The sequence below is a fragment of the Charadrius vociferus genome, unplaced genomic scaffold (genome assembly GCF_000708025.1).
Source record: "Charadrius vociferus isolate BGI_N301 unplaced genomic scaffold, ASM70802v2 scaffold31, whole genome shotgun sequence".
Lineage (NCBI taxonomy): Eukaryota > Metazoa > Chordata > Aves > Charadriiformes > Charadriidae > Charadrius > Charadrius vociferus.
Genome location: NW_009646966.1, coordinates 630,929 through 656,115, shown reverse-complemented (window position 1 = coordinate 656,115; position 25,187 = coordinate 630,929). Strand labels below are relative to the sequence as shown.

The 25,187-nt window shown below is 35.8% G+C and overlaps 1 protein-coding gene across 1 annotated transcript in view; it reads left to right on the top strand.

Moving 5' to 3' along the window:
* Positions 1-25,187, top strand: part of PHF14 (PHD finger protein 14) — a 169,667-nt gene that overhangs the window by 108,864 nt on the left and 35,616 nt on the right. The window contains 1 exon segment of the mRNA XM_009895355.1: positions 6,685-6,802. Coding sequence (XP_009893657.1) covers positions 6,685-6,802 — 118 coding nt within the window.

The window sequence follows — 25,187 nt, the reverse complement described above, 5'->3', positions numbered from 1 at the left end:
TAACTAGTGCTAAATACAGTATTTTTAAAAAACTTACTTCACATAGCAGATGCTGAAAAGGGTAGCATAGATCCTTCAAGTGAATGAAGGCTTTTCCACAGGATTATTTTATACTAAAGAGAAAAAAAGTCATTTTATTAATGCCCTTGAATTTGGACAGAAATTTAGTAAGTTAGAGATTGTACAGTTTCCCAAACCGTATAGGTACTTTATCGTGAAACTACTGTTAGCTCAGTAAGCTCGACCTGCTCTATCAGGCCATGCGCCCATCTTGCCCGTACACTGTCTTCATCAGTAGTAGGTAGATACAAAAAATAGCAAGTAATAATCACCCTGCGTCTGGTATATTCTCTCACCTTTCAACAATAGCCATGCCCCTCTCTCTTCCAGGCATAACAGAAGAGAATAGTAGTCCATGGTCTCATCTAAACTCATTATAAACTATGGAAGTCAGGGACTTCTTTTGTATGCTTCCATTGTACCTGGCATAATAGAAATTTGAATGTGGCTTTTTAATTACTTTGTGTAATACCATCAGCATTATCCTTCCCAGAAAGAGTATTTCATTTACTTAAATCAAAATTATGGAGATATTAGAATCCAGAAAGATTCAGGTTGGAAGGAGCCTCTGGTAGACAGCTGTTCTTAGCCACCCACTCAAAGCAGGACTGACTGCAAAGTTAGATCTAACTTTGAAATTAGATCAAGTTCTGGAGTTACACGCGGTTGAATTTTGAGCATCTTTGGAGATAGAGAGCCTTTCAGGATAACCCGTACCTGTGTTTGAAGAGGGTATATAATTGTGCTATATCCTGGTTTATATTCAACATTGTATGCATGTGCAGTCACGTAAGAATTTTAGTGCTGGAATCTGTCACGCTCCTGATAGTGAAGTCACCTAAAGCTTGGCTGGCCTATGTGAGAAGACTTTTAAATTATCCTGGTGCTAATAGTTTCTTAAAACTGTTCTGTAGAACAGAAACTGCAAGAAGACTTGACTATTTTTAGTTGTTATGCCACTTAGAGACATGGGAAAAAGTGTAGAAATCAGGAAGAAGAAAAACAGCTTTTTCCATTTTATACTTAATATGTTTTTCTCTTTTGACAATATTCTGCCTGAAAACAAAAGAGTTGCTAAGGATCTAGCCCTTATATTTTAAATTAGAGTCTAAATACAGCACTGCATCACTTCTGGTTTGAGCTTGGCCTATGACACAGCGCAGTGAAATGAAAGCAATTTCTGTTGGAATCCATGGGGCTGCACTGAAGAGTTTTGGTGTAGAATGGCAGGGTAGGATACAAAGACGTATCTCCACTTACCTTCACTTTGTTTCTAGAGGTGTCAGAAGAGAAAGCTAAAAAGAAGAATGTTTTACACATGCTCCATAATGAAAAAGTACTGTTGTTTCGGGTCCTCCCTCAGTAAGTAGCATAAATGTAGTTTTTGGACACCATTAATAACAATGCACTAAGTACACAATTATACAGTTATTTCACCATTAGATCTTTAATTAATTTTATTCTTTAATTAATGGCCCAGGAAAGTGCCGCCTTTGACATTACGTGTAAGAGTTGCTGGTATAACTCATCCCATAGTATTCATTCCCGTCACCCAGAATTTATCACTTCTGCGGTCTGGTTGCAATTAGGTATCACAGGAGCGCTCCTCACCTGCTCCCCTCCAAAGTCAGTTACCTTGGTTCTACGGTTTGAATTCCCTTGACCTACATGAGCTTACTCTGTTTTTTGGGGGAATGCTTACATGCTCCTTAAGCTGTTGTAGCTGGTTTTAAATTGTTCATCTGAACCCAAGAACATGCTGCAGCCTACAGTGAACCCACCTGTGCATGTCTCCAGCTGTTCGTGGTTTCAGAGGGGCCCAGCACTTGAGACTGAGGGATTAAAGGGGAGAGAGACCAGTGTCTGAGAAGCATCATCTCTTCCTCAGGTGTTAAGATTCTTTAGTCAGAAATGGGGTGCAGAACAAGCCAACAAGGAAAAATGTGTATCAATAGTTAAAGTCAAATCCACACAGAAGCTGGAGTAGCCATAGTGGTGCATCCCCCCAGCTAATGGGTGAGCGAATGCACACTCATCCTACTGCAGTTCTCTGAGAGTGTAACAATTCCAGATTAAATTACTTCTAATTTTGTTCTAATTAATTCTGAGTTTGCCAGAGTAAAGCTTATATGACAAGTTTTAATGGTGATGATGGTTTGTCAATAGGATAGCAAAGTTCCATATCTTTTTGCCACCTAAGTAAATCTTTCTAAGCTGTCGTGATGAACAGGGAGTAGTGTGTGTATTTTGCAATTCTGTATTTTGTTCAACATGGTACCTTTTGGCATGACACCGCAGACGATGTGCAATGATGTGTACATAAGTGAGAGATTTTCTGTAGCCTCTGAAGCATATTTGGAAAGTTGTATTTAAAGATTAGCTTATTAATGTTGTGTTTCAGGGACATGTAGGTAATTACTTTTACAGCTATAGATGGGTGATGCTGTCTTGTGAATGCAAAATAGGTTTCTTCACTCTGGCTGAATCAGCTCTTTGTGGTTTGCGATGGTATTAACCAGTGACTTACAAATGTGCCAGCGATGGGCAGGTTTTGCATTCGCTGTTCCTCTGTAAAACCACAGGTCTTTTTCCCCAGTGCTCACAGGAAGACTTCTGCAGGCCAACTGATAAGACTCCCTCCTGTGCAGGTAGATGCAATGTAATGAAATTGGATGCGTGTGCTGGGCTTTGTGAATAAAATGAGATTGACCCCAGCCATTATCTCATTTATCTCATTTACATTGTAAAATCAGTATCTACACTATTGATTAGAGCATAATTAGTTAATTATAAACAGGAAAATGCAGAGCGATGTAGGGCTTGAGCACAGCCAGCTGTGCTGCTAAAAAACTAATAAAAACAATCCAAGGGCATGAGCAGATGGAGATCACTTTATTAAAGAACAAAGCAGACGTATTTCAGGTACGGAAATGCCCTAATCAAGCTTTCTTGCTGTGAGGATGTAGCTGACCTGCATTCTATGCTTTTATAAGTGAAAAATGTTTGGGATTTTTTTATTCTTTTTTAATTTCTTAACCTAACTCCTTCAGAATTCACCTTTCTTCTTCACACCCCATTTTCTCCATATATAGTGGGCATATATCTATCCTCATTAATTGCTGGAATGAGGAACACAGCGATTTCTAATTTTGATGCATAAAGTAATTTCAGGCTTGTTAAAACATTGATAGTAAGCAATTACCTGTCAGTTAGAGGTAATTTAGGAGGTTAGGTTAGCTTGTCTTTGTGCGGAGCTCTGTTTTTATTTTCACAAAGTTTTCGGTACAACTGCTAGGCAGGCCACTGACGGTGGCTATGTGCTTAATTGCATTTGTAAATCACGTACTTAACCACAAATCCACAAATAATAGCAAGATAAAATATTTGCTAGTGTAAGGATTGGTTTAAAGATGCGACCTTGAATCCACAAGGGTACAAATTTTGGCTGAACCTTTAAAATGGAGGGAGTGGTTCCTTTCCCTTTTTCTCTCCATAGCTCAATAGTTGTACTATGAAGCCATCTTCAGGGTGGATGGTATTCGTAAATGACAGTGCCATGTGGCTCCTTTGCTCTGTAAATGTCCATATTGCCATTGATATGTGAGTGCATTGACTGAAAGGCTGTGAGTCTCTCGGCATGACACCTTTTGTGACCCAACAATTTCAGTCTCTAATTAAGTTGAAAATGCTCCTTATTTTGTATCGCTCTCTTATTTTCTGAATCTGACAGTGGATTTTCCATCATTTTATGTTGCTAGGCAAAAGAACACAAGTAATAGTATAGACTTGAGGGCTTACTCTTATTTTGCTAGTGCTACTTTAAACTAGGTATGAGGTTTTCTTTTGGAATTAGCAATTAGTAATGCCAGTTTTGTTTCCTGTACTGTGATATGTGTAAGCTTCACATTTTGTCCCAAGTCAGTCTCGGCAGACAGGAGAGTTGCCAGATAGTGAGGGCATCATCTTTAGCCAAGGTACAGTGTGTGTTCATCCGTTTTCCCAGCATCGTGCTCTGGGAACTTCAGAATCAGTGAATTTACATTGCACAACAGAGAATTTGTATTCCAATAAAAACCAGTATGAAGGAAGTGTTTAAAAATATTTGGTATAGTTTCATTTTTATCACCATGCAGCTTTTTATGTTTTGGTACATGAAAATGCGCTTTTGTTATTTGCATTTTCTCAGCTGTGCAGATGCAGATAGAAGCTATTAGTATCTGAAAACTTATGTAGCTATTTTTAACTCACTCTAGGAAAATGTAGTCTTTCTTCTACCAAACTAAACAGCTTTGAAGTGATAAAAATTAATGACAATAAATATTAAAAATATTCTGCTTTAGAATGGTGCCTCCAGATCTGTATTTAATTTCATGATGTTCTGGTTATTTCAACCCAGCCTTGCTAACTCCCCCAGCGTACTTCTGAAACGTGACTGAAGGTGCAGTCGGGAAATAACCACATTCTAGATATAAAATGGAAAAGATGTAAGGAGAGATGGCAAAGCGTAATTTTAAAGAGGAAACGTTTTCTTTTGAATGTATAAACACTTGTGTTTATAACAATCACTTCAGAAAAAAGTCTAAATTAGTACTGTTTGAAGTCAAATGTAGATTTTAGGATTAAGCTCTGAAAAATCCACTAAATCAGTCAGAAATAGCATGATGCTTTATTTTGTGTTACTTAGACGATCCCAAACAGTTTACAGGAAGGGAGTCCTGATAAGCACTGCTCAAATGCAAGCACTTCTGTGAATAAGATTCTAGATATAGAAATAGGCTTGTAAAAATATATTCCTTTACAGATGAGAACATTGAGGCTCAAAGGAGGCTTAATCTTTTGCTGAAGGTCACATACGCTGTTGGGATGTAGGAGTGTAACCTGTCTCATCTCCCACTCTCAACCTTTTTATTATTTAATACACCTTTTCCAAGAAATAGAACTGTATGTATTCCTAATTGTAAGTAATATATTTCTACAGTAGAACTCTTCTGTCATGAAAAACTGCGGATGGTTTCATTTTTTAAAGTGTTTCCTTTGTGCTGGAATTAGATTGAGTTATTACTGAACAATTCTAAGAATATAGTTTGTAATATGGTATATCCTATTTGTTAAAAATACCAAAACCAAGCAGTCCGGTGTTGCATACCGTGGATAGGCAGATTATTGTTTTTAATTTCTACTTAGCAGAAGACCGTACATGCCGTACCTCTAACCCGTGCTCATGTTTTACACATAACTGCTAATAACAGAAGGCTTCCCTAGCGAGCACAGCCTTGACAGCAAGAAAAAAAGTATTTATTTAGGTTAAACAATCATAATCAGAAAACGGTTACTTCTTTTTATTTGGAGACTAATCCCTGGAGAAAAGTCACGTGAACATTTTCTTCTGTTAATACAGCAGTGTGTTCTGTCAGTTGAATCCTCTTTCTGTGATGCACTGTGTGTTCTGTTGATAAATTGTATCCCTCTGTCTTTGATCTGATGATGCCCGTGCCATGCTGTTATTGCAATTTGGGGAGATCTTTGTGTTCGCCTGCTTTGTAGAGGAAAAAATAAGCGGCCAGGGAAGCAGAGAAAGAAAGTATAGAGGATTTCCTAGAAAATTTTATTTTTAAACATTGACTCTATTTCCTATTTTGGGGTAATTTATATTTGATTTAATTCAGAGTTTAAGGACATTTAATGAAGAGAATATTGCAAAGTAAATTTGAAAAAAGCTTTCTTTTTCACACAAAAGAATACAGGGGGATATACAAATAAAGTCAAGTATCAGTAGGATATATGAAAATCTCTAGTTGGATTTAAAATCTTTTTCTCATTTTGAGCATATTGTACTGATTTAAAAATCCTTTCATGAAGCACTTGTTACAGTGTAGCGTTTCTTCAATGCTGGTACATGAAGAGTGGGTGAACATGCTATGCTCTGTTTTGAGCTTTTTATGTGGGACATACATAGTAAAAAAGACTAATGAAAGGTTTATTGAAAAAGAACATTAAATTGTTGTGTGTACGTAGGGCTGTTTTATAAGTGAAAGATCACAGTGAAATCCTTTTAAATTAATGCCCCTTTCCAGAAAATTGAAAGCAAATCAGAAAATATTTCTGCATTTATTTATCGACCACATAGTCCTAGTGTAAAAAATATAATTCATAGCTGTAAATTATACTTGAGTTGTTGAATATCTGAGCAAGCAATTCACAGAGTTTTCCTTGAAAGAGTAGATGTGTAAAATAGTGTCTTAAAACGATGAAAAATCAATATTGTCACTGTCTAAAAAAGTCGCAAATTTCTGAAAATAAATTGCAATGAATGACATTGAAGTGTCTAAAAAATTGAACTGGTTATACATTTTTTTCTTTAATTTGCAAGTCTCTGAAATAATGTAATTTATATAAGATGATGCCAAAGGTGATGTATTAGTGTCTGCATCAGACTATTCCAAATTAGGCAGAACCTACTTGAAGTGATTGTTTTTGAAAATACCCCTTATAGAAAATGGGTTTTTTAATATTATGATAATAGATCAGGAAATTTTGTGCTGAGAATTGCAGGGAAGCTAAATCTAAAATAGTATAGAAGTACTGTTGATATATAATTTTTTAATTGTTTTTTTTCTGTGCCAGGTGTGATGAATGCAGGCTTTGCTACCATTTTGGCTGTCTAGACCCTCCTTTGAAAAAGTCTCCTAAACAGACTGGCTATGGATGGATTTGTCAGGAATGTGACTCTACATCCTCCAAAGTAAGTTAATTCATCCTGTGAAATAGTTAAAGTATTCTTGTTTTAGCAATCTTACTCAGCATCTGAAGTTCTTGTTGAAATGCTATACATAGGTTTGCTCTGAAAAACAGTAGGTCATAAAATAATGATTTCAGATTGTCTGTAAAAGAGGTAAAAAAAAAAAAAGAATGTATGCAAAATGGAAATATTCTTAATCAATAAAGAGAATTCTATTATCCCAGTTAAATGCTTTCTTTTCACATGTTCTCTCTGAGAAAGGAGTCAGTATGGATACTGTAGCAGGATTTGTAACATTATTGACAAGTGAAGGATTTCAGGACTAGTACAGAATACGAGCCTCTATGGACAGAGGTAGAAAATACATGTTTTTCTTAATAAATGAAGATGATTTGCATTACTAAACCTGTTTTTTTCACTGGAAAATCATATGAAGGTTGTTAATACTTTATACTGATTGGTATGCCTTGATCAAATATAACATTTTAAAACTAGAATTTAATTTTTGACATGGATTAACTCTCTTTAATAATATTGACAGTAATAGTGTGCTTCTGTAGTACTGACTTTTAAAAAAATAAAGAGTTTGATCCTTTGTTTGTCTGCACAGAAGCTTCTTTAGCACTGGCATTCTTTTCTATCATCACCATAACCTCTGAAGAGACATTTTCCAATTGATTTTCAAAGTGAATTATAAATGCGTCTGATACCTCAGTGTTAAAATAACAGAGCATTCTAAAAGCCTGTAAAATTTTACAGGCTATTCTGCCACATTCTTTGTATTTCGCAGAATTTCTTAACTTGTAAGGAAGTGACTCAGTATTTGGATACACAGGGACACGGCTGTGCAGAGATGTTGTCATATGTTACCTGTTAGCATACTTGGATACTTAAACTCCTTCATGACATTTCTCTTAAGAATGGAACATACAAAATGTTCTGAGAGAGGTATAATTTTTGGCTTGCTAGTGTCTCTTTCCAACTGGAAAAATATGGCATTCAGTTTCACCTGGGGGTTAATCAAATTGTTCTTCTGTAAGGAGATATGAAGACAGACATTGGAAATTAGCTGTCCACTACGGTTTGGACATCAAGCAATCTTTCTTGAATACCACTTACATGCAACTGACTTTCCAAGAGTGCATTAAAATTGTTATTGAATTTCTGTCACCTGCTGAAACTTAAAAGGGGTTCTTGATAATATTAGTTAAAATCTTCTGTCTCCTGTTTTCTTGGCTTCTTCTGAGTAAACAAAAAAAACCCCAGTTTGTAATTTCTAAATGTGTTTTCCAGGAGATTAGCACACTATGTACCAGGTGAAATTTTAAAAATACTTTATCCGTAAATTCAGTGTGGTTGACTTCACTTAGCGCAGGGTGTGTGTTAGTTTTAAGGTGCATGTTGAAAAATACAGTGTTCTGAAGAGTAAACAAACTTTATCATTAGAATAATGATATATATTCTGTTATCTTAGTGATTATTACACATTTTTAAAAATGCTTGTTATTGTGTCTAATTTTCTTTCATAGAGATTTTTAATGTGTAAATTTAAATAAAGTCTTTTGCGCTTTCAAGCACAGGCAATTTGAATTGTATACAAGTGAAAATGTAATGAATATGAAAGATACTGAAAAATTGTCTTATGGGGACTCCTTGTGGTTTTGTTCAGACACTTTCCCATAGCTTCTCCACAGAGCTGTGCAGAGAAATTTTTCTGAAAAAGCGATATTGCTTTCTATGTTTTAAAAGGTTTTTTCTGTAGCTTTTTTTTTGGTGATAATCTATACTGCATAACAAATTCGAACAACATGGTGTTGAGTTAAACTCCTTACAGACCTTCCTAAAGGTGAACATATTATTTAAAGGTTTAGAGCTTTGTTTAGGTACTTAATCATTTTCACATTCAATATTCTCTGTGGCTTTAGGATTTTGTATTATATATCCGCAATTTTGCACAGCTTTTCACAGCCAGGAGGAGCTGATATGATAAAGGCTTTTTCCACCCGTTACTAGAGGGGGTAGTCTCTCAAATGTGTACTTAGAGCTCAGAAGAGGAAAACCGTAGAGAAAGTTGCATTGTTTGCTGCACTCTGCCTGACCTGCGGATGAATTGCAAGCCTGAGCTACCAGCAATTTCAGTCTCTCAGTCACTCACTAAATCCAATTCTTGGTGTGTCACAGTGAAGTTTCATGTATGGATTATAGCAGCAAAATGGGATTGTATTTCCAGCTTTGGCTAAGGAGACTATTGTTTAGTTTTCATTCCTTCAACTTCGTTTGTCTGGTTTGATCCAATTTAAATCACTGTTATAGTGTACATTTTAAAATTCCCCAATATTTTCTGTAGCAGTATTGGTCCTTGAAAACAATAGATAGGTAAATTACACTATTTTAGTGACTAGAGAGATTACAGTGCATAGCATATAATGGTTCAGTTAGTTTTTATTTCTAATGACGAATTTCAGTTTTTCATGTTCAGGAAAAGTTGCATACTGCTGACAACGAATAATGTGATTTGATTTTCAGATTTTAGTAAGCACTTGCAGGTGTCAGCAGTACGAGAGATTTAGCGGTAATAAACATATGCTTTAAATTGTTATCTATCACAAATGTTGGGCATGCTACTTCCATTTTGTTCATACTCGTCACAGGACTCTCCAGCAATTGTGTCAGTTTTTTCCAGCAGCGTAACATATTCCCATATTACCCTGCCTGTCAAATAACAGACAGACAGTGACTTTGCTGTAGGGCATGAGGGCAACATCTTCTCTGCTGGTAATACTTGCTGTCACTTTTATGGAATGGGTGATGCTCACTACTAAGGTCTGACAAGCTCTCTCATCTCAAAAACATTGTCGATTTTGCTACATCACATGAAAGCTGAAGTAAACCTATAAGCGCTCCATTTCTATAACATTATCCATCCACCCTGCGAAAGGATCACGGTGCGCTTTCAGGATTGCCAAATCCTTTGCTCTAAATCGTAAACCTGCTAATTGTTTCAAATAGTGATATTCAGAATGGATATAGAACCTTATTTGAGTTGTATTTCATAAAAATGAAATTAATAAAATATAAACAAAATCATTCAATATTGTGATGTGGTAATATTCAGTAGGAATAAATGTGGCCTGACCATTTGTTCATTATGTGTGATAAGAGTCTCAGTGTGAGGTCTCCTTATTATTGGATGTGGACTCTCTTCTATTGCCTTCCATTTAAAAAGTACTGTTTTAAAATATCTCCTTCAATTTAAAAATTTTGCAAAGGACCAGGGCAGCGAAGAGTTTAAACATACATCATGGTGGTTACGATGACTGTGCTAGTTAGATTCCGAGCTGCTCATCTTTGCGTACAATCTGTTTTGCAAAACGCTGCAGAGTGTACATGTCAGGTCATTATTTGAGTGCTGCAAGATCAGCTGCCTTGTCTCTTGACTTCTGTTTAGTTTGCTTTTATTTCATCTTTTTACTGTATTGCATTTTTTCAGTGGAAATAAATTGTCAGTATATATGCACAGAATTCTCATCTAAGCCCCTCAGGAAATATTTTCTGGAACTACAAATACATGACACACCAACCCTGGCAAGTAATATTTTTTTGTACACCTTTTGTGTTGGAAAGCAATCATAGACAATTTTACTTATTAGCCAAGTAGAAATGTTTATTTGGGTATATCTTACTTTCACACAGTGAATATGTAAATGTAATTGGACACTGTAATATTAAAATGGTGAATATAATGTTGGAAATATTTTTAAATTAAAAATAATTTTAAACCCCCTAAAATTTATTTCAAATCTCTTAATTTGATCAGAAAAAAAAGAGCAATTAGATTTAATTCTTGTAGTCTGTAGAATTTTATTCTAGAAAAATATAAAGTGGGTGGTTAAGAAAACCTGTGGGGAGTGGAGAAGTTTCTGATCTACTCATGAGTTGTGCAGGTGACAATCTCATTATGGTTTATGGAATTTAAACTTTTTCATTATTTATTTTTCTCAAACTCGGGGTGCATTTTCTCACACATACATGATTTCACATAAGTGTGTTGTTAAAAAAGATAAACAGCAGAACTTAAAAATCCTGGCATCAGTCTCTCAAAATTTAGGAAATCCCAAAATTAAGCTGGCATACTTAAGTCCTTTTGTGGCTATATGTGAATTTACAGCCTTCAGTTATTTCAGGCTGTGCTATTTTGGGTTTTTTTGTATAGGACCTCTGCCTTCTCTGATTTAGCTGTTGGGAGTCACTGACAGGGATTAATTTGGGTTGAGTATTAGATTAATATACTATCTTTAGGTTTTGCAAGGCATGAAAACTGAAGTGATGATTTCAGGAACAGGAAAAAAGAAAAAAAGGAAGCTTGACCTTATGTTTGGAGGACTTGAGTTGTGACCAGAAAATTGAATTTTACCTTTGTGTCATCCCAGAGCTCCTGTGCATGCTAGAGAAATTGAAATTTTCAAATGTTTAGTAATTTTTTCTCCGTGTTTGCTGTTACCCGGCCTGGATCCCTTGGTCCAACATGTAAAAACGCTGAATTCTCAGAGCTGCAGTGAGTGATGGTGTAAGCTATGTTTTGAAAGCACTAAGTCTCCATAATGATGCGATCTGGACTATTGCAAATTGAGTAACTAATTTAATAGAAATTTTAATTCTTACTCTCCCTGTGTCTTGGCTTCCTTTTTGCAAAATGTCAATCCTGCTCCCTTATTTTAGACGTTTTCCTTAGTTTTGGATGAATTGTTCTCTGGAGCTGCATTTTCCTGTCCACTGACTGTAGGAGGGAGCTGAGACAGTTACTTTAGATTAGCAAGGGTTAGAGTTTAGGTGGGATTCTCCTTGCTTGAGTACACACAGAAGATGATTGAATCAGCGTTGCATGGACAGACTTTATCTGGGCATTTACTAAACATTTGGAACAACATATTTTCACTACAGCCAACATCCTTAACATTTTATATATACAAGAAAACCCAATTTGAATATAATAATATGTGAGGTTGGCACATGGTGGTAGTGTATATGCATGCTTAATTGTGTCTTAAATATGTTTTATATGTGATATATTTTAACATTCAATACAATGTGATTTGAAGTAGTTACATTTAAAATACATCTTTCCAAAAATAAACCAAAAAATCCTGCAAGGTCTTCTGTATTAATTCAGACTTGTTTCAGTTGCATATGCTGACAAAGGGGGGCTGCAGTTACAAAGAAACTGCGACCCTCATTTAGTCAGCTTGCATCAGAGAGACTGTTGCATCAGAGCAGCTTCTTCTGAGGACACAACATACAAGCAAATGCACTGCCACCATGGCAAATGGTATTGCAGCTGAAAAATGATAAAAGAATACTGCCAATAAATCTGCTTGCTGATACAAGCAGAACATAATGTAATGGAAAAAAGTTCAATTTTTAGGCAACATTTTTCATCCTTAAGTTAGCAGTATTTCGAAGTGGTTTACAGAATAACAAATTGTAGAGTGTAATTCAGTGACTGCATTTGTAAAGGTAGAATCTGTGTTCACTTTTCCTAGGTGTGGGTATTGCGATCTATTTTATTACATGGTCATTAAGAACGATAGAGTTGAGTTAAACATTTTTGTGTGTATTCATATATTTTAAAGTTGCTTGAGGACAGTTGAATAGTGCCACATAAAACAGATTAGGACTTTGGTTTCTTGTGTGACATGGAACAAGAGATTTTTATCTGTAAATTAACTGGGAAATATGTGGTTGTTCTGAAATCATTGTTGTCTTCCTAGGTTTGTGAGGAGCAGTCAAACATTGGCGCTTCAATGATTTTCTTAAAATTAAACAAGACAAAATTATCCAAATCTGTAATACTGAGTGAAGATTTAATACAAATCCTTATACCACTTGTGCCCTGATTTAAGAACTTCGGTAATGCCAAACCTTGGCACAGAAATGGATTTCACTATCAAGATAGTGGGGGGAAAAAAAAAAAGCATGAAATTGCAGTGTATGGTAATTCTTATCAGTTGGCTGAAATATTGCCAACTGTGTTTTAATATTTGCTCCCCAGGTATCATATTTTAAAAAATGAGTTGGCACAACCTCTGTTATTTTCTGGCAAACAGGTATAATACATCTATGTAATGAATAATTTATACCATAAAATGTTCCAAAAATAATCAGCCTTGAAATTAACTTAAGATGGGACTTGATTTATGAATAGCGGATAAGCTCAGCTTAAAGTTAGTTGGTATTAAATCCCCAAATTAATCCAAATAATCAGATACACTTAGTTGGCAGAAGAAGATTCCCATAGTGTAGGTGGGAAGCTTAGGTTTTAATGAAAAAAAAGGTTAAGCACTGTAAAATATTTCTGGAACGGGTGTTTATTTTAAATATTTTAATTCTTCTCCACATTAAAATCAATTCTACCAGTTCCAATACCCCATGTTACTGTCTGCCAGATCCTCATCGTGGACTTCTAGTGCTTGTACTTCTTCTTAGGTGCAGCTTAACTGTATCAAAAGTATAGTTAAAAATGGACAATACAGTACAGCATTGTCTTTCCCATAATAGTGTCTGAACAAGTCTCTTTTTGACTGGTTACACAGATGGTACTGCATCTAATACCAGCCAGAAGTTTAAAGAAATTGGAATACAGGGATCTTTTTCTTAATGAGGTATTGTTGTTCCAAATGCAAAACCAGTTTTCTGATTTTGAAGGATAACACTGGGATAGATCAAAGAGTATTAATTAACATGTTTAAAAAATAAAGTGCCAATTAGGAGTGCAAAGTGAAATACTTCATTTTTTTTCTTGCCTTAAACCTTGTCAAAAAACAGCAGTTATAATAAACATCATAAGAGTCTGTTTTCCCAGTGGCATATTCTTAGTTAAGATCTAAACTGTGCACAGCAGTTTTAAATGAATATATTTGTCAAAAAAAGCCTCATTTTTTTGGTACTTGGCCCAAAAGTTGTTTGATTTCCAAGATTCATTTTGGTTTTCCCCATATTTTTTCTTAGCCAGGAGACTGAAGAAATCACTTGCTGCCTAACTTCATTCACTCTATTTCATAAACAACCCAACAATGCAGAATTATTTCCAAAGCTGAAACTTTACACACTAAGTTCTTTTTCTTAATGGGAGAGCAGTAGTATCATTTAATGCTTTCCATAATGCTGAATATTTTGCGACAACAGCAGGAGCAAAAAATGTTTTGAATACTACTGAAAAGAGTGATTCATTCCGATGTCATTATACAGACACACCTTATACAACCTTTAAAATGAAGTAAATTAATTTTTTCAAGACGCTTTGTGTTTCATAGATCAGATTATTCCTGAGGTAGTCCTCGCTTTTCATAAGTTGTCTTGACAGTTTTGCTTTTGTGCAATTAGAAATACATTACTGAAGTAAACACAAACAAGGATGGCTGAAATCAGAAACGAGCTTGGTCATTAATTACCGCTTTGGTTAAAATACACACCCATGTCTAATTTCCATTGGAACATTTAAGAGGTACCTGATTAATAAAGGACTAGACTTAAAAAAATTTAAATCACAAACACTACATCGTGATTATACATTTTTAAGGCATCTAATCCGAATACACACAATCTTGTATTTAAATCTCTAAACCTTTAGTTTAGATGTGGTTTAGTTTAGATAGAATAACTATTACCTACTCTAAGGTAGTGGTTAAAGAAGCAAAATCTCTTTGTGGGCAGCTGTTAGAAATGCCACTGCTCCTCCTTGCCTTCTTTAGGTTATGCTTCTAACAAAATCTGCTTACAATTACGGTTTATCTGGGAAATAGCTCTTCTACTGAATTATGACTTAAACTTCCTAAGCCGTGACAAAATGAATTTACAGCCTATGTTGCTCGCTGCTGTTGTGCTGAGTGGCAAGGAATCTCTGCTGGGACCTGTCTGCAATTGGGAAAAATCCAAAAAGCAGCGAGCATCGTGTTTGAAGTAAAGCCACTAAACCTGGTTTTATGCTAACGCAGCGTGAGAGAATGAAAAACGAGAGCACTTTCTCAGCCCTGAGCAGCACCCCGCACCAGGAAGATTTTATACCTCCTCTTTGGTATGCAGCGATGTGTGCTCTCAAAGGATGAGAGAAGGCTGATAGAGGAGTAGCGTCTAGGAAGGACAGAGGGAATGCTTGTTCCATAAAAAACTGGAGGCTTTCTCTTTCTTGCTTTTGAAAGTCAATTTTTAGATATTTACAATGTCAAGCAGCGTTGTGACAGTGAATTTTACATATTGAAGATACTATAATGAAATGTAAAAGACATGGAGATACTAGTTTTAAGCCAGGTTTTCTCAGTTTTACATTCCTTTTCAAGTAAAGTCACAAAAGGAAGATATAAGCATGTGAAAGTCACCAAACTGTAGCTGCCAAAGCATCATAGCTTATAGCACTGATACACATTCAGATCTACTTCATCAATTCAGTTGTCTTCCTACTTCTAGAGTTCCTAAAATAATGAGCCTTTTGAGTATTGATAATTAGGGGCTTCATGCTGACATTGGAGCCATAAACAAATTTACCAATAAACTGTAATTGACCATTACTACTTCCTATTAACAACCCTATTGGAAATTTCGGTTGTTATTTACTTAATTAGTAGAACACATGATGATTTTGAAAGCATCTGAAAAAAGTGTGAATGAAAAGTTTGTAACTGACTTTTGAATTTTTTAACTATTTGAGCCTTGATTAAATTCTTGGCTAAGATGATACAAACTGCCAGGAGGGCAGTATTAAAAAAACATACCCCTTGTGCATAATCCTTTATAATTTGAATACTCATGAAGAATTGAAGACGTAACAGAAAATAGCAAAAATACTGTGTAACGATGTAAACAAAGGCAATCTTGAGAGATGCAAAGTTATATCTGGAGTCTGGTAGCATCCCATTCCACTCAAATTTTGCAAAGTAGTGTTCTGTTTATACCAAATTCCTGAGATAAATTTCTTTACCTAGAAATATATTTCTTACCTTATGTTTTATATAGAATAAGAAGGTAAGTAATTAAAGAAGAATTATATATCTTGATTCCTCACTAATCCAACTTTATTACCCTGCAAATTATCTTAGCACATAACCTGTAATCACATTCTATATAACAGAAGAAGAATTAGATCTTTTAATTATTAGTTTCTGGATAAGATCTGAACACATTATCATAGGTGCCTAATTACCTGCTCATGTTTACTCTCAAGGTTGATTTTATTTTAAAGTCTTTCAAAGAAATGCAGCCATATATGTCACTTTAAGTAATGTGTCACTCATCAGTATAAATTACTAATGCTGCCTGGGCAAAATCTAATCATATTGAACCAAGAAGGAAAAAAGGCGGGGGGGAAGAAACCAAAAAAGTGCCAATTTATGAAGTGCTAAGCAAGTAATGAATTTTAGCAGAGTCCAGATTTGCTTTTCACCGTAGTGTTAGATAGTGGTAGTGAGGTTTAGTCACCATTCTCAAATAGAGATTCTCTTAGTGCCAGCCACATTTAATCACATTTTGCAGAAGACAGCTGGGCATTGCCGATTTGTGCTGTGTCAGCCACTTTCTGTGCAAAGGAGTGTCTCATCGCTTGGATTTTAGCATTCTGTAGCAGAAAAGTTCCCTCTTCTTAAAATTGGCTCAGCAAATAGTTTGTGTGGGAATATAACTGTAAGAGCATTACAATCAGCACTACCAAGAAAATGCACAAATACTATGTGGAATTTTAAGATGGCTTTTGAAAAGATTTTTGCAAAACCTTTAAAATGTGTATATGCATTGTTAAATTCTGGTGGCAATTAAGTTTATCTTAGATTTGTTTTAGTAAATGTGTCTTTGGTAACGGTGTCTTTGGTAACAGTTGAAAATTATTATCTGGTTCAGTGGTTTGAAACACCTTTGGGCATGTTTGAAAAGTCTTAAGTGTATTTCAGCTGTGTCGGACAGTACCAAAAGATTTTATATATGGAAAGCCTTGGAATCTGTAGTTACCAAGATTTCTTCTAGCTACTAATCTCATGAAGACTGAAGGGCAGATGGTATCCTTTCAGATGTGGTATAAATAGCCAAAGAAAAAAGTGTCAAAAAGGAAATAGCAAGATAACTTATTATTTATGGAAGGTACGCACAAGTATACTTAGAGTAGGTTAATCACATCACATATTTATTTTTGGAAATAGAAAGGCGTCAGCAGATTGATACAGTCATTGACATAATGAATATTAAATGTGTAACCCATCCTGTGCAATAAATAAGATACATATTAGGTACTAATATTTGCAAGTATATTGTGTATTAAATGAATATAAAGTTTCTCCTACTGTTTTCTTCTAGTGCCTAGTATCTCCACTGCTTCTTATAGGTTGAAAGTACTGTGGAAGGCAGAGGAACTACAGGGCAAAATGATATTCTAAATACTTGGGTTTTTAAAATTGCTGGTGGTAAGGAACTATTTGAAGGCTATTATAAGATGTCTGTATTCATGTAACTATAGCTTCAAGAATCTTACATTTAAAAGGTAACTATGAGAAAATACAAAAAATCTGAGATGTGATTTATTAATCTGTTATTAATTATTTCACTGGAATGACCTATAGACCTATTGTTGTTTATGTGCTTTCTGGGTACAGCATAGACAGAGCCTGAAACCTCCTTGATATAAAATAGTAAAATATTCAGAAGACAATTTGTACCCTTTCTCAGGTACCCTGGTTAATATACAATGAATCATTTTGCCTAGTGACTCGTTCTTGCATGCAAAGTGACGTGCTTCAGCTGAAGAATAGTAAAGTGGTTTAACCAATCCCGTGGAAATATGATTTTGAACTGTCATAAGAAGAGGAAGAGGGAAGTGAACCGGGATCTTCCCTCTGATGGTTGAATGTGTTCACCAATTAATTTAGGGCAGCAATCAAACCATCATCTAAAAGTAAGGCATTGAGTCTGTCTGTCTCGCTCTTTTTTGTTTTTCATTGGGGAAAAAAGAACAGAAGAACAGGAAAGGGAGAGTCGTTAGAACCCAGAGAGCTTTCAGTGCAGTGAATCTCCAGGTGAGAAAGGGAACTGTTGATAATCCACGGTAACACTACTGAATATTGAATAAAGCTGGTATTTAAAATACCCTGTTATTTTGAACATTTCCTCCTGATTAGCTTAAATGGTTCTACATTCTGATATGCTCATTTTCATGGATCTTAATCTGAGGTATCTTAGTGTGTATTCATCTTAGCATTTTGGTTAAGATCAGGAGTGCATTTTTGAAAGGAATCACCCATTTGCCACCAATTGCTGCGCTTTGGTTCACATTATGGAATGGTCTCAAGAGTGTGAAAACCAGGTTCCCCTCAAGCGACACCAAAGCTGAGGATGTGTTCTGACTGCTAATGGGCAGTGACCAAACTAATTGTATCTTTGGAACGTGTATAGCACATCGGGCTGATCCTCAACACCGACCGTGTTGCTCTACAGAACTGTTCCTGTCACACCACAATAGTTAATGGTATGAAGTGACTATTAAAGCCACTCTTATGTTTGCTGTTTCTCAGGTATTTGTGTTTTAGTTTCATTGACTACAAAAATCATTTCGTTCCTTTTCTGATAAGAGAATTTGTGGAATTCACCTATCAGTCACCTCAAGGTCGAAAGCCTAAAAATTAATACATGGATATATACTGCTAGGGTGTTAAATTTGATTATTTGTTCGTTTGTATAAGCACTGTATGCATATGCTTTTAACTGAAAGAATCTGGTCTACAATGTTATTAAGCAACTGTATTTAAGAGTAAGGGACTCGGTGTGTGTTTTCTACTACAGATGAGAAACACAAAAAGGAATTTTGTCTCATAGATGTAATCTTAAAAAAAAAAAACAAACTACAAACCAAACCAAAATGAAAAAACACAGGGAAAATATTTATGCCTCCTAAAACAAGGCAGTAAAGTTGACATTTCGAGTGAATTTAGCCTCATCATTCCATATATCATTTACAGTGTTCTTAATTAGGGAAGAATGAGGAATTTCCAGGCCTTTCTGAGGATGCTTTAGAAAAGCAGCACTAGTTGCGACCTTTCAATTCCTGTGGGCTCAGCAAAAGATGGCTGATTAATGTCACATCTTAAACTATGTCAACTGGGCTGCTCATTCCCTTTTTAGTAAACAGTCCGCTGTCAATGTAGCTCAGTTTGACAGAATAAAATATCCTTGTGTTTTAGCTGGCTACTTCATATTAATAAGAGTATGTATCTCTATTTAGTAGTATAAAGTTACATGGAAAGTTTCTTTAATTACTCATGCATGAATGAGTAAGTCAGGGGCATCCGCAGAATAGCGTTCCTGACATTTGTTTGAAGCTTCTTAAAGGACGTCTAACAGATTTTTTCATTTGGCATATTCAGATGTTAGAGAGGTCTGAAAAGGAGGGTATAAGAAACATTTTTATAAAAAGCTTTTCTGTAGATAGATTCATTCTTCAGAAATATTTTTATGGCCTTGAATTAATGGGATTTTTTTTTCTGCTTTGTCAGTTGAAAATAAACAATGATACTTTTTAAAGATGAGAGATTGGGAAAGGGAGAGAGGGAAAAGCAGGACGGGAAAAAATAACGGGACCGCAAGAAGCGCCCTTGGCATAGAAGGGGAAATGTGAGCACACACACATTCATAAGCATGAGAAAATTCCACTTGGAGAAACACACAGAAACCGTTATAGGGGAGAATGGGTTGACTTAGGAAACAGGGCTATGGCAAAATGGAGAGGAGGATGCGGAGGGCACACAGAGAGCCTTCCCCCAGAGCAGGGTAGAGCTTTTATAGCAAACGTATGAAGCACAGGCAGATAATGGGTGCCATATAAGGAAAGTTCAGGGAGCTATAAAACTTGCATAGTAAACTTAGACTGCAAAAAATAATGTACTGTGCAATCCCTTTCTTTATTTCATCTTGTTACTGGAAGAAAAAAATCTGGAAGTGGGGAGAGATGAAAACCAGTCTTGATTTAATAAGTATCCTTTGACTATTTTGTGATGTTTTTGGAGATCACACATTTTAATATCACTCTGTTTTGCATTATGTTGGGAAAATCTGGACTTCAAGGAGTTGAAAAGCAAGAATCAGTGCTGATGAAGATGTGAGGAGCTAAATGAATATTACTTAAAAAAAACCCAACCACCCAACTCTATGAATGTGCTGACCCTGTCTTGAGAATTAAGTTAGATGGTACAATTTAAAGCTTTGTTCCAACATCTGACAGACACACTCTGCATGCTGATGCATAATATCTGAAGATTGTGTGCGTGAAAGAAAGCCTTTTCTGAGCTACATTCTATTTTTGTTAGAATAAAGCAGCTGCTTTTTTGGAGCAGAGATCTTCTCAAGTGCTCAATCTTCTAGTTCAAGTGAAGTATCAGCCAAGTATTGTGAGCAAATTTTGTGTATGCTTTCTCCCAGGCTGCTGAAGTGGAGTAAAGTAAACTACTTCGACCATAAATTGTGCGAATGTGCAGCTTGACCCTTAGAGGTGGAAGTGAGTTTGCTGCTGTACCTTACTCCCAAGTTGTCACTGCCTCAGCAGTCCAAGAGCGTGGAAAGTTTGGGGCAATTTAAACATGATTTGAAAAGAAAAACAGATGGAGTAAAACTGTCTTTTAGAGAGACTGTGTGACCACGCTGTGGTCTGCCCCTGATGATTTCTGAAGGAAAAAAACATGGTTTAAGGAGACAGAAAAATGCAAACCCAAATGTGGCCTCACTAATGGAGCAATTGTAGCTGCAGCACTGCCTTTTTTTGTTTAGAAAATCTTGTTTTAAATGTTAGGTGTAAAATGCCTGTATCATTCTGTAAATGTGTTGAAGTCAACAGTTACAGTTTTATGCAACATACATACAGCAGCAGAGTAATAGCCACGCTTACTGTGGCCAGAGAGGCTTGTGATGGGTTTGAGAACTTGTTTTGCAACTTTTGTTTGGGTTTTTTTTTTTTGTTTTTGGGGGGTTTTTGTTTGTTTGTTTGTTGGGGTTTTTTTTAAGGTGCGGGGGAAAAAACGATTGGTGAGATCAGAGCTGTACAAAACAGGCACAGGGAAAGTGAAACATCCTGATTCAGCAGTAATAAATTACGTGTGTATTGTCTTAAAGAGCTTTTAGAACTCTGTAAAATAACTTTTAAAACTCTGTAAACTATAAAATTAGGACAGAAATAACTTTCTAGGCTATAGTATATGCCTGTGACCTAATTCATAATAAAAAATAGCAGAACAATATATAGGAAGAAGGCGCTGTGGCCAAAAAAAGGAAAAAGTATTGAGTTACTCTTATATGCAGTGATAATGGCACAGTATATCAGTCTTGCCAATATATTAATATCCTGCAAAAGGATATTCATACAAAATCTGTTGCTCTGCTGCACTAGGTAATTTCCAAATTATGCAAGACATAAGAGATTTAGCACAAAAAAGGTAAGATAGTTGCTTTTTCCCTTTACTGAAGAAATTCTTAAATTTCTAGCTTTAAATATATGTAATTTCTTTTTTTTTCAATTTGAAGAAGGCATCCAGAGAAAACGCGTGACCCTGTTTCCTTTCATACATTGTTCAAACACTTCTAGTAAAATATTAGCAATAGTAGCATCCTTATTTTAAAACAACCTTGAAAGTGGGAATTCACCCTTTGACACTTGGAAATGCAGGTAGATTTCAAAGATGCAAGCTTGCTCTGTCAGTGCTGTAGTTTATTGAAAGATAGAGGGATAATGAATTGAAACAGATGGGTATTTATTGGAAACTTCTTCTAACTTTATTAGTTCCTTCATCTTACACAGTGTATTTGAAGAAACAAAAATACCATGAGGCTAAAGAATGTAATTAAGTTTCTATATTTGGAAAACAGAGATTTTTCTTTTGTTTCTGTCATTAAAAGAAGACAGAGGTTTTAGAGCTAGGTTAAGGTTTATTACCTGAACCGAGGTAGTTTCAGAGTCAGCCAAGAACGAGACCCAGTTGTGTGAACAGTGTATAAACATAGAAGTCATCATCGCCTTCTCAAAAGAGAGAAAAAATAGCCAAGGACAGAAGACCGGCATTGCCTCTGTGACTGGCAGTGTAGGAGTTTAGCACGTGTACGTTAAAGGTTGCAGTTGTAATTTCCTATCTTTGGAGAGGGCAGGGGAAGAGAGGAGGTTGTCAGATGTTAAATAAAATCAGCGTGAGGAGAGTGACAAAGGCAGAATAGAAAGAGGAAGGGAAATTGTACAACTGTGGAGCATGACTTAAAAGTTTAAAGCCCATGTTCTTACTTCATGAAGTCACAGGGGGTAAAATCCTAGGAATGGCAAAGTGCAAGTATCTTACGTGTAAGTAGATTGAGGTAAACTCTACGTTTCTCCTGGGGATTTACTTTGGCCTCCTGTGAACTCTGCAGAACTACAGATATCTCGTCTTCACCAGGTTGTGCCAAATTCTGGCTAAGATGTTGTAAATATTCTCAAAGTGTGCCCCTGGGGTGTAAGGGAGCATGAGGACGAGTGGGAGCGTCAGTCAGCTGATGGAGGGATGTTGTGCGGTCTGGGCTGGAGAGGCACCTTCGGTCTGACCCACGAAGGCTTTCCCTGCGCAGCGCTGCAAATGATACTCTGTGAGGCTACAAGCACTTTGGCACTCCAATAAAAATGTGCTAATTTCTTCCTGTAGCCCTTCAGCCTTAAGAAGCTGGCTTCATGTTTCAGAAAAAGCTTTTTTTCCCCTCTCTTTTTGTGAGTCTAAAGGGGGACAAATATTTCTACTTTGTTACTGTTAGAAGTCTTTGTTAGTAACTTTGGCTTCCAATTCATTACTGCAGTCATGTTTTCACAGCCTGGTGTGAGAGATAAACCCTTTGCAAATGAAGACAGCATCCATTTTCTTTCTACCTCAGGCCACACAGAATTGATTGGGGTAATAAAATGACACTGCCGTGTAATATACTGACGGCTCTTTAATTTGAAAACTAGTTCCAGGCTGATTCAAAACTTGTTTAAAGCTAATTTATGACTTGTGTAATTTTGAACTGGACCAAAGTAAAGGATGATAAATGAAAGCTGATACAGATTTAACATAATATATTCAAACGTGTCATCTTGAAATCATCTATAAAGGGTTTGTGGGTTTGTAGGTTAATTTGTTTTGGTTCTTTTTAGTTTTGTTTTGGTTTAAAGTAACAATGGCAGAAAAAATAATGGATGCTTGGCTGGTATAAATACCATTGTAAGACACTGGTTTTCCATCCTTTTGTTTCAAATGCAACTTCATATGCTTCTAGCAAACTATTCTATGCATATCTTTTTTATATTTTCATATATTTTCTTCAAAATCAGAAGCTGTGTAGAGTTTCTGTTTTGTATGAGTCAACATCTGTGCTGACAGTAACATGGACTGGTAAACAATTACAGTATTTTGTTACCATAGCGTGCTTTATTAATATACACGTCTGTGTATACATATCTGTATCATATTGGCATACACAATACATATCTGTGTATGTGTATTAATCGTGTATTTAGTGGTCTGGTTTTTAAAAGACAAAAAGTAAAAATAGCCAAGTCCTCAAATTAAGCCACAACATCAGCATAGCATAAAATGTAAATATTTTCCTGTGAAATCTATCACTTCTGTGTAACTCACAAATGAAATCCACATCTGTTCTGCATGCACTATTGATTTTTCAGCATACTCTATCAGTGATACTTCTGCACAGCAAAGGACAAAACTAAAAGAACAATGTTTGCTTCTATTGCGGTAGATGCAAATAGCAAATATGCCAAATGGGATGAAGGGGAGAAAAGAACTGAATGCTTTGAGGGAGGTGGTACAGTTGGATGCACCTTGCACCTTTGATTTCTCATTTCCTACCAGTCATTGTCACCTTTGATCTCTGCTGACCTGAATTTAAAAAAAATAAATAAATAAACTGCTGAATGTCGAAGACTCAGAATGTAACCAGCTACACTTTTGTGTGTGCTGCCAAGACGAGCAAGCAAGTTCCATCTCAGGACTAGAATTTCTGATGTGTTATGTATTTCTGTCAACATGTAATTCAAATACTATTTTTTTTGCAGAACTGTGATTGATTCAAGGCAATGCTGTCGTGGTATCTTAAACTGCTTGAACATTTAGGTCATATGAAAACAGACATAGTTCAAAGCAGGGCTGTCTTTCTTGCATAAACATAGTAGAATGTCAACACATTTCATGTTTCCTCTTCAAGGTTTTGTAAGTCCGAGAAGGTTCATGTTCTGAGGAGCTTTGAGCAAAATCAGCTTTGTGCAGGAAAAATGTAATTACTGAGCATTCTGAATTTTTTTTTTTATGATGCACTTACATTTTGATAAAGAATGTCTGTATTTTCCGGAAACCGGAAATACTGCTTAATAGTAGGTTTCCCCCATAATTTATTAATTAATATAATTAAATATTGTGATCCATTAGAAAGCTATGTCTTGAGCTTGCAAATGCAGATATGTGAGCTTTCATATTTAAGTTGGAAAATGTGGTAATATTTTAATGAAATGGGAACGGCTTAAACACTATAAAAGATGTCTACTAAATCACTTACTGGATAGGTTATATGTCCATGAACAGTCATGTCCATCACTGCTACAGTTGAGGCTTACAGATCAATGAGAAGTGCCATTGACATGGTTTTCATCATACAAGGCCTTGAGAAAAGAAAGAAGTGACATTTTGCAAAGTCAATCTCAGATGTTACGATATAAATAATAATTAGGAAGAACAAGAAACTAATTTTAATTATTTTGGAAATACAATTTTCCTTTTAACACTTTCAATAAAAATGTTGGCTTAGGTCAGAGGTACAGAGTTTTTACTGTTCTTTACAAAAGTAAACAATGCTTATACTTTTTCAGGTTGTTTTATTTGCTGAGTACACGTACCAGGATTTGTTACCAGAGCTATTGCTCACTTGACCGTGTACTCATAACACACTGAGAAGCAGCTTTATGGAAGTTCTCACTTGCATCTTGCAGCTTGTTTATTGTTGTACCTTACATGACATGACAGGATCTCAGTCCACTTACTGAATATATTTATTTCTCATAGCTGTACTTCATATGTTGCCAAACTAGTTCAGAACAACATAGTTTGCCTTTCTTACATAGGTTCAGGCTCCATGCAGTCTTCCTGAGAAGTGACAGCAGTGTGAAAAGAAGTAATAAAACCAGTGTAATTGGAAAGGGAGACACATTTCTCGGCTTAATTTCTGAATAATAAAGTAGATTTATTTTCCGTCCATCTCCTTAAAAATGGACGTATTATATTAGCTGGTTCTTAAGGAAACTATTGAGAAGGATGGCCAAGCTGCTTGGAAAGAAGATATGTGAGACTTGATAGGGGAAGAGGATTTA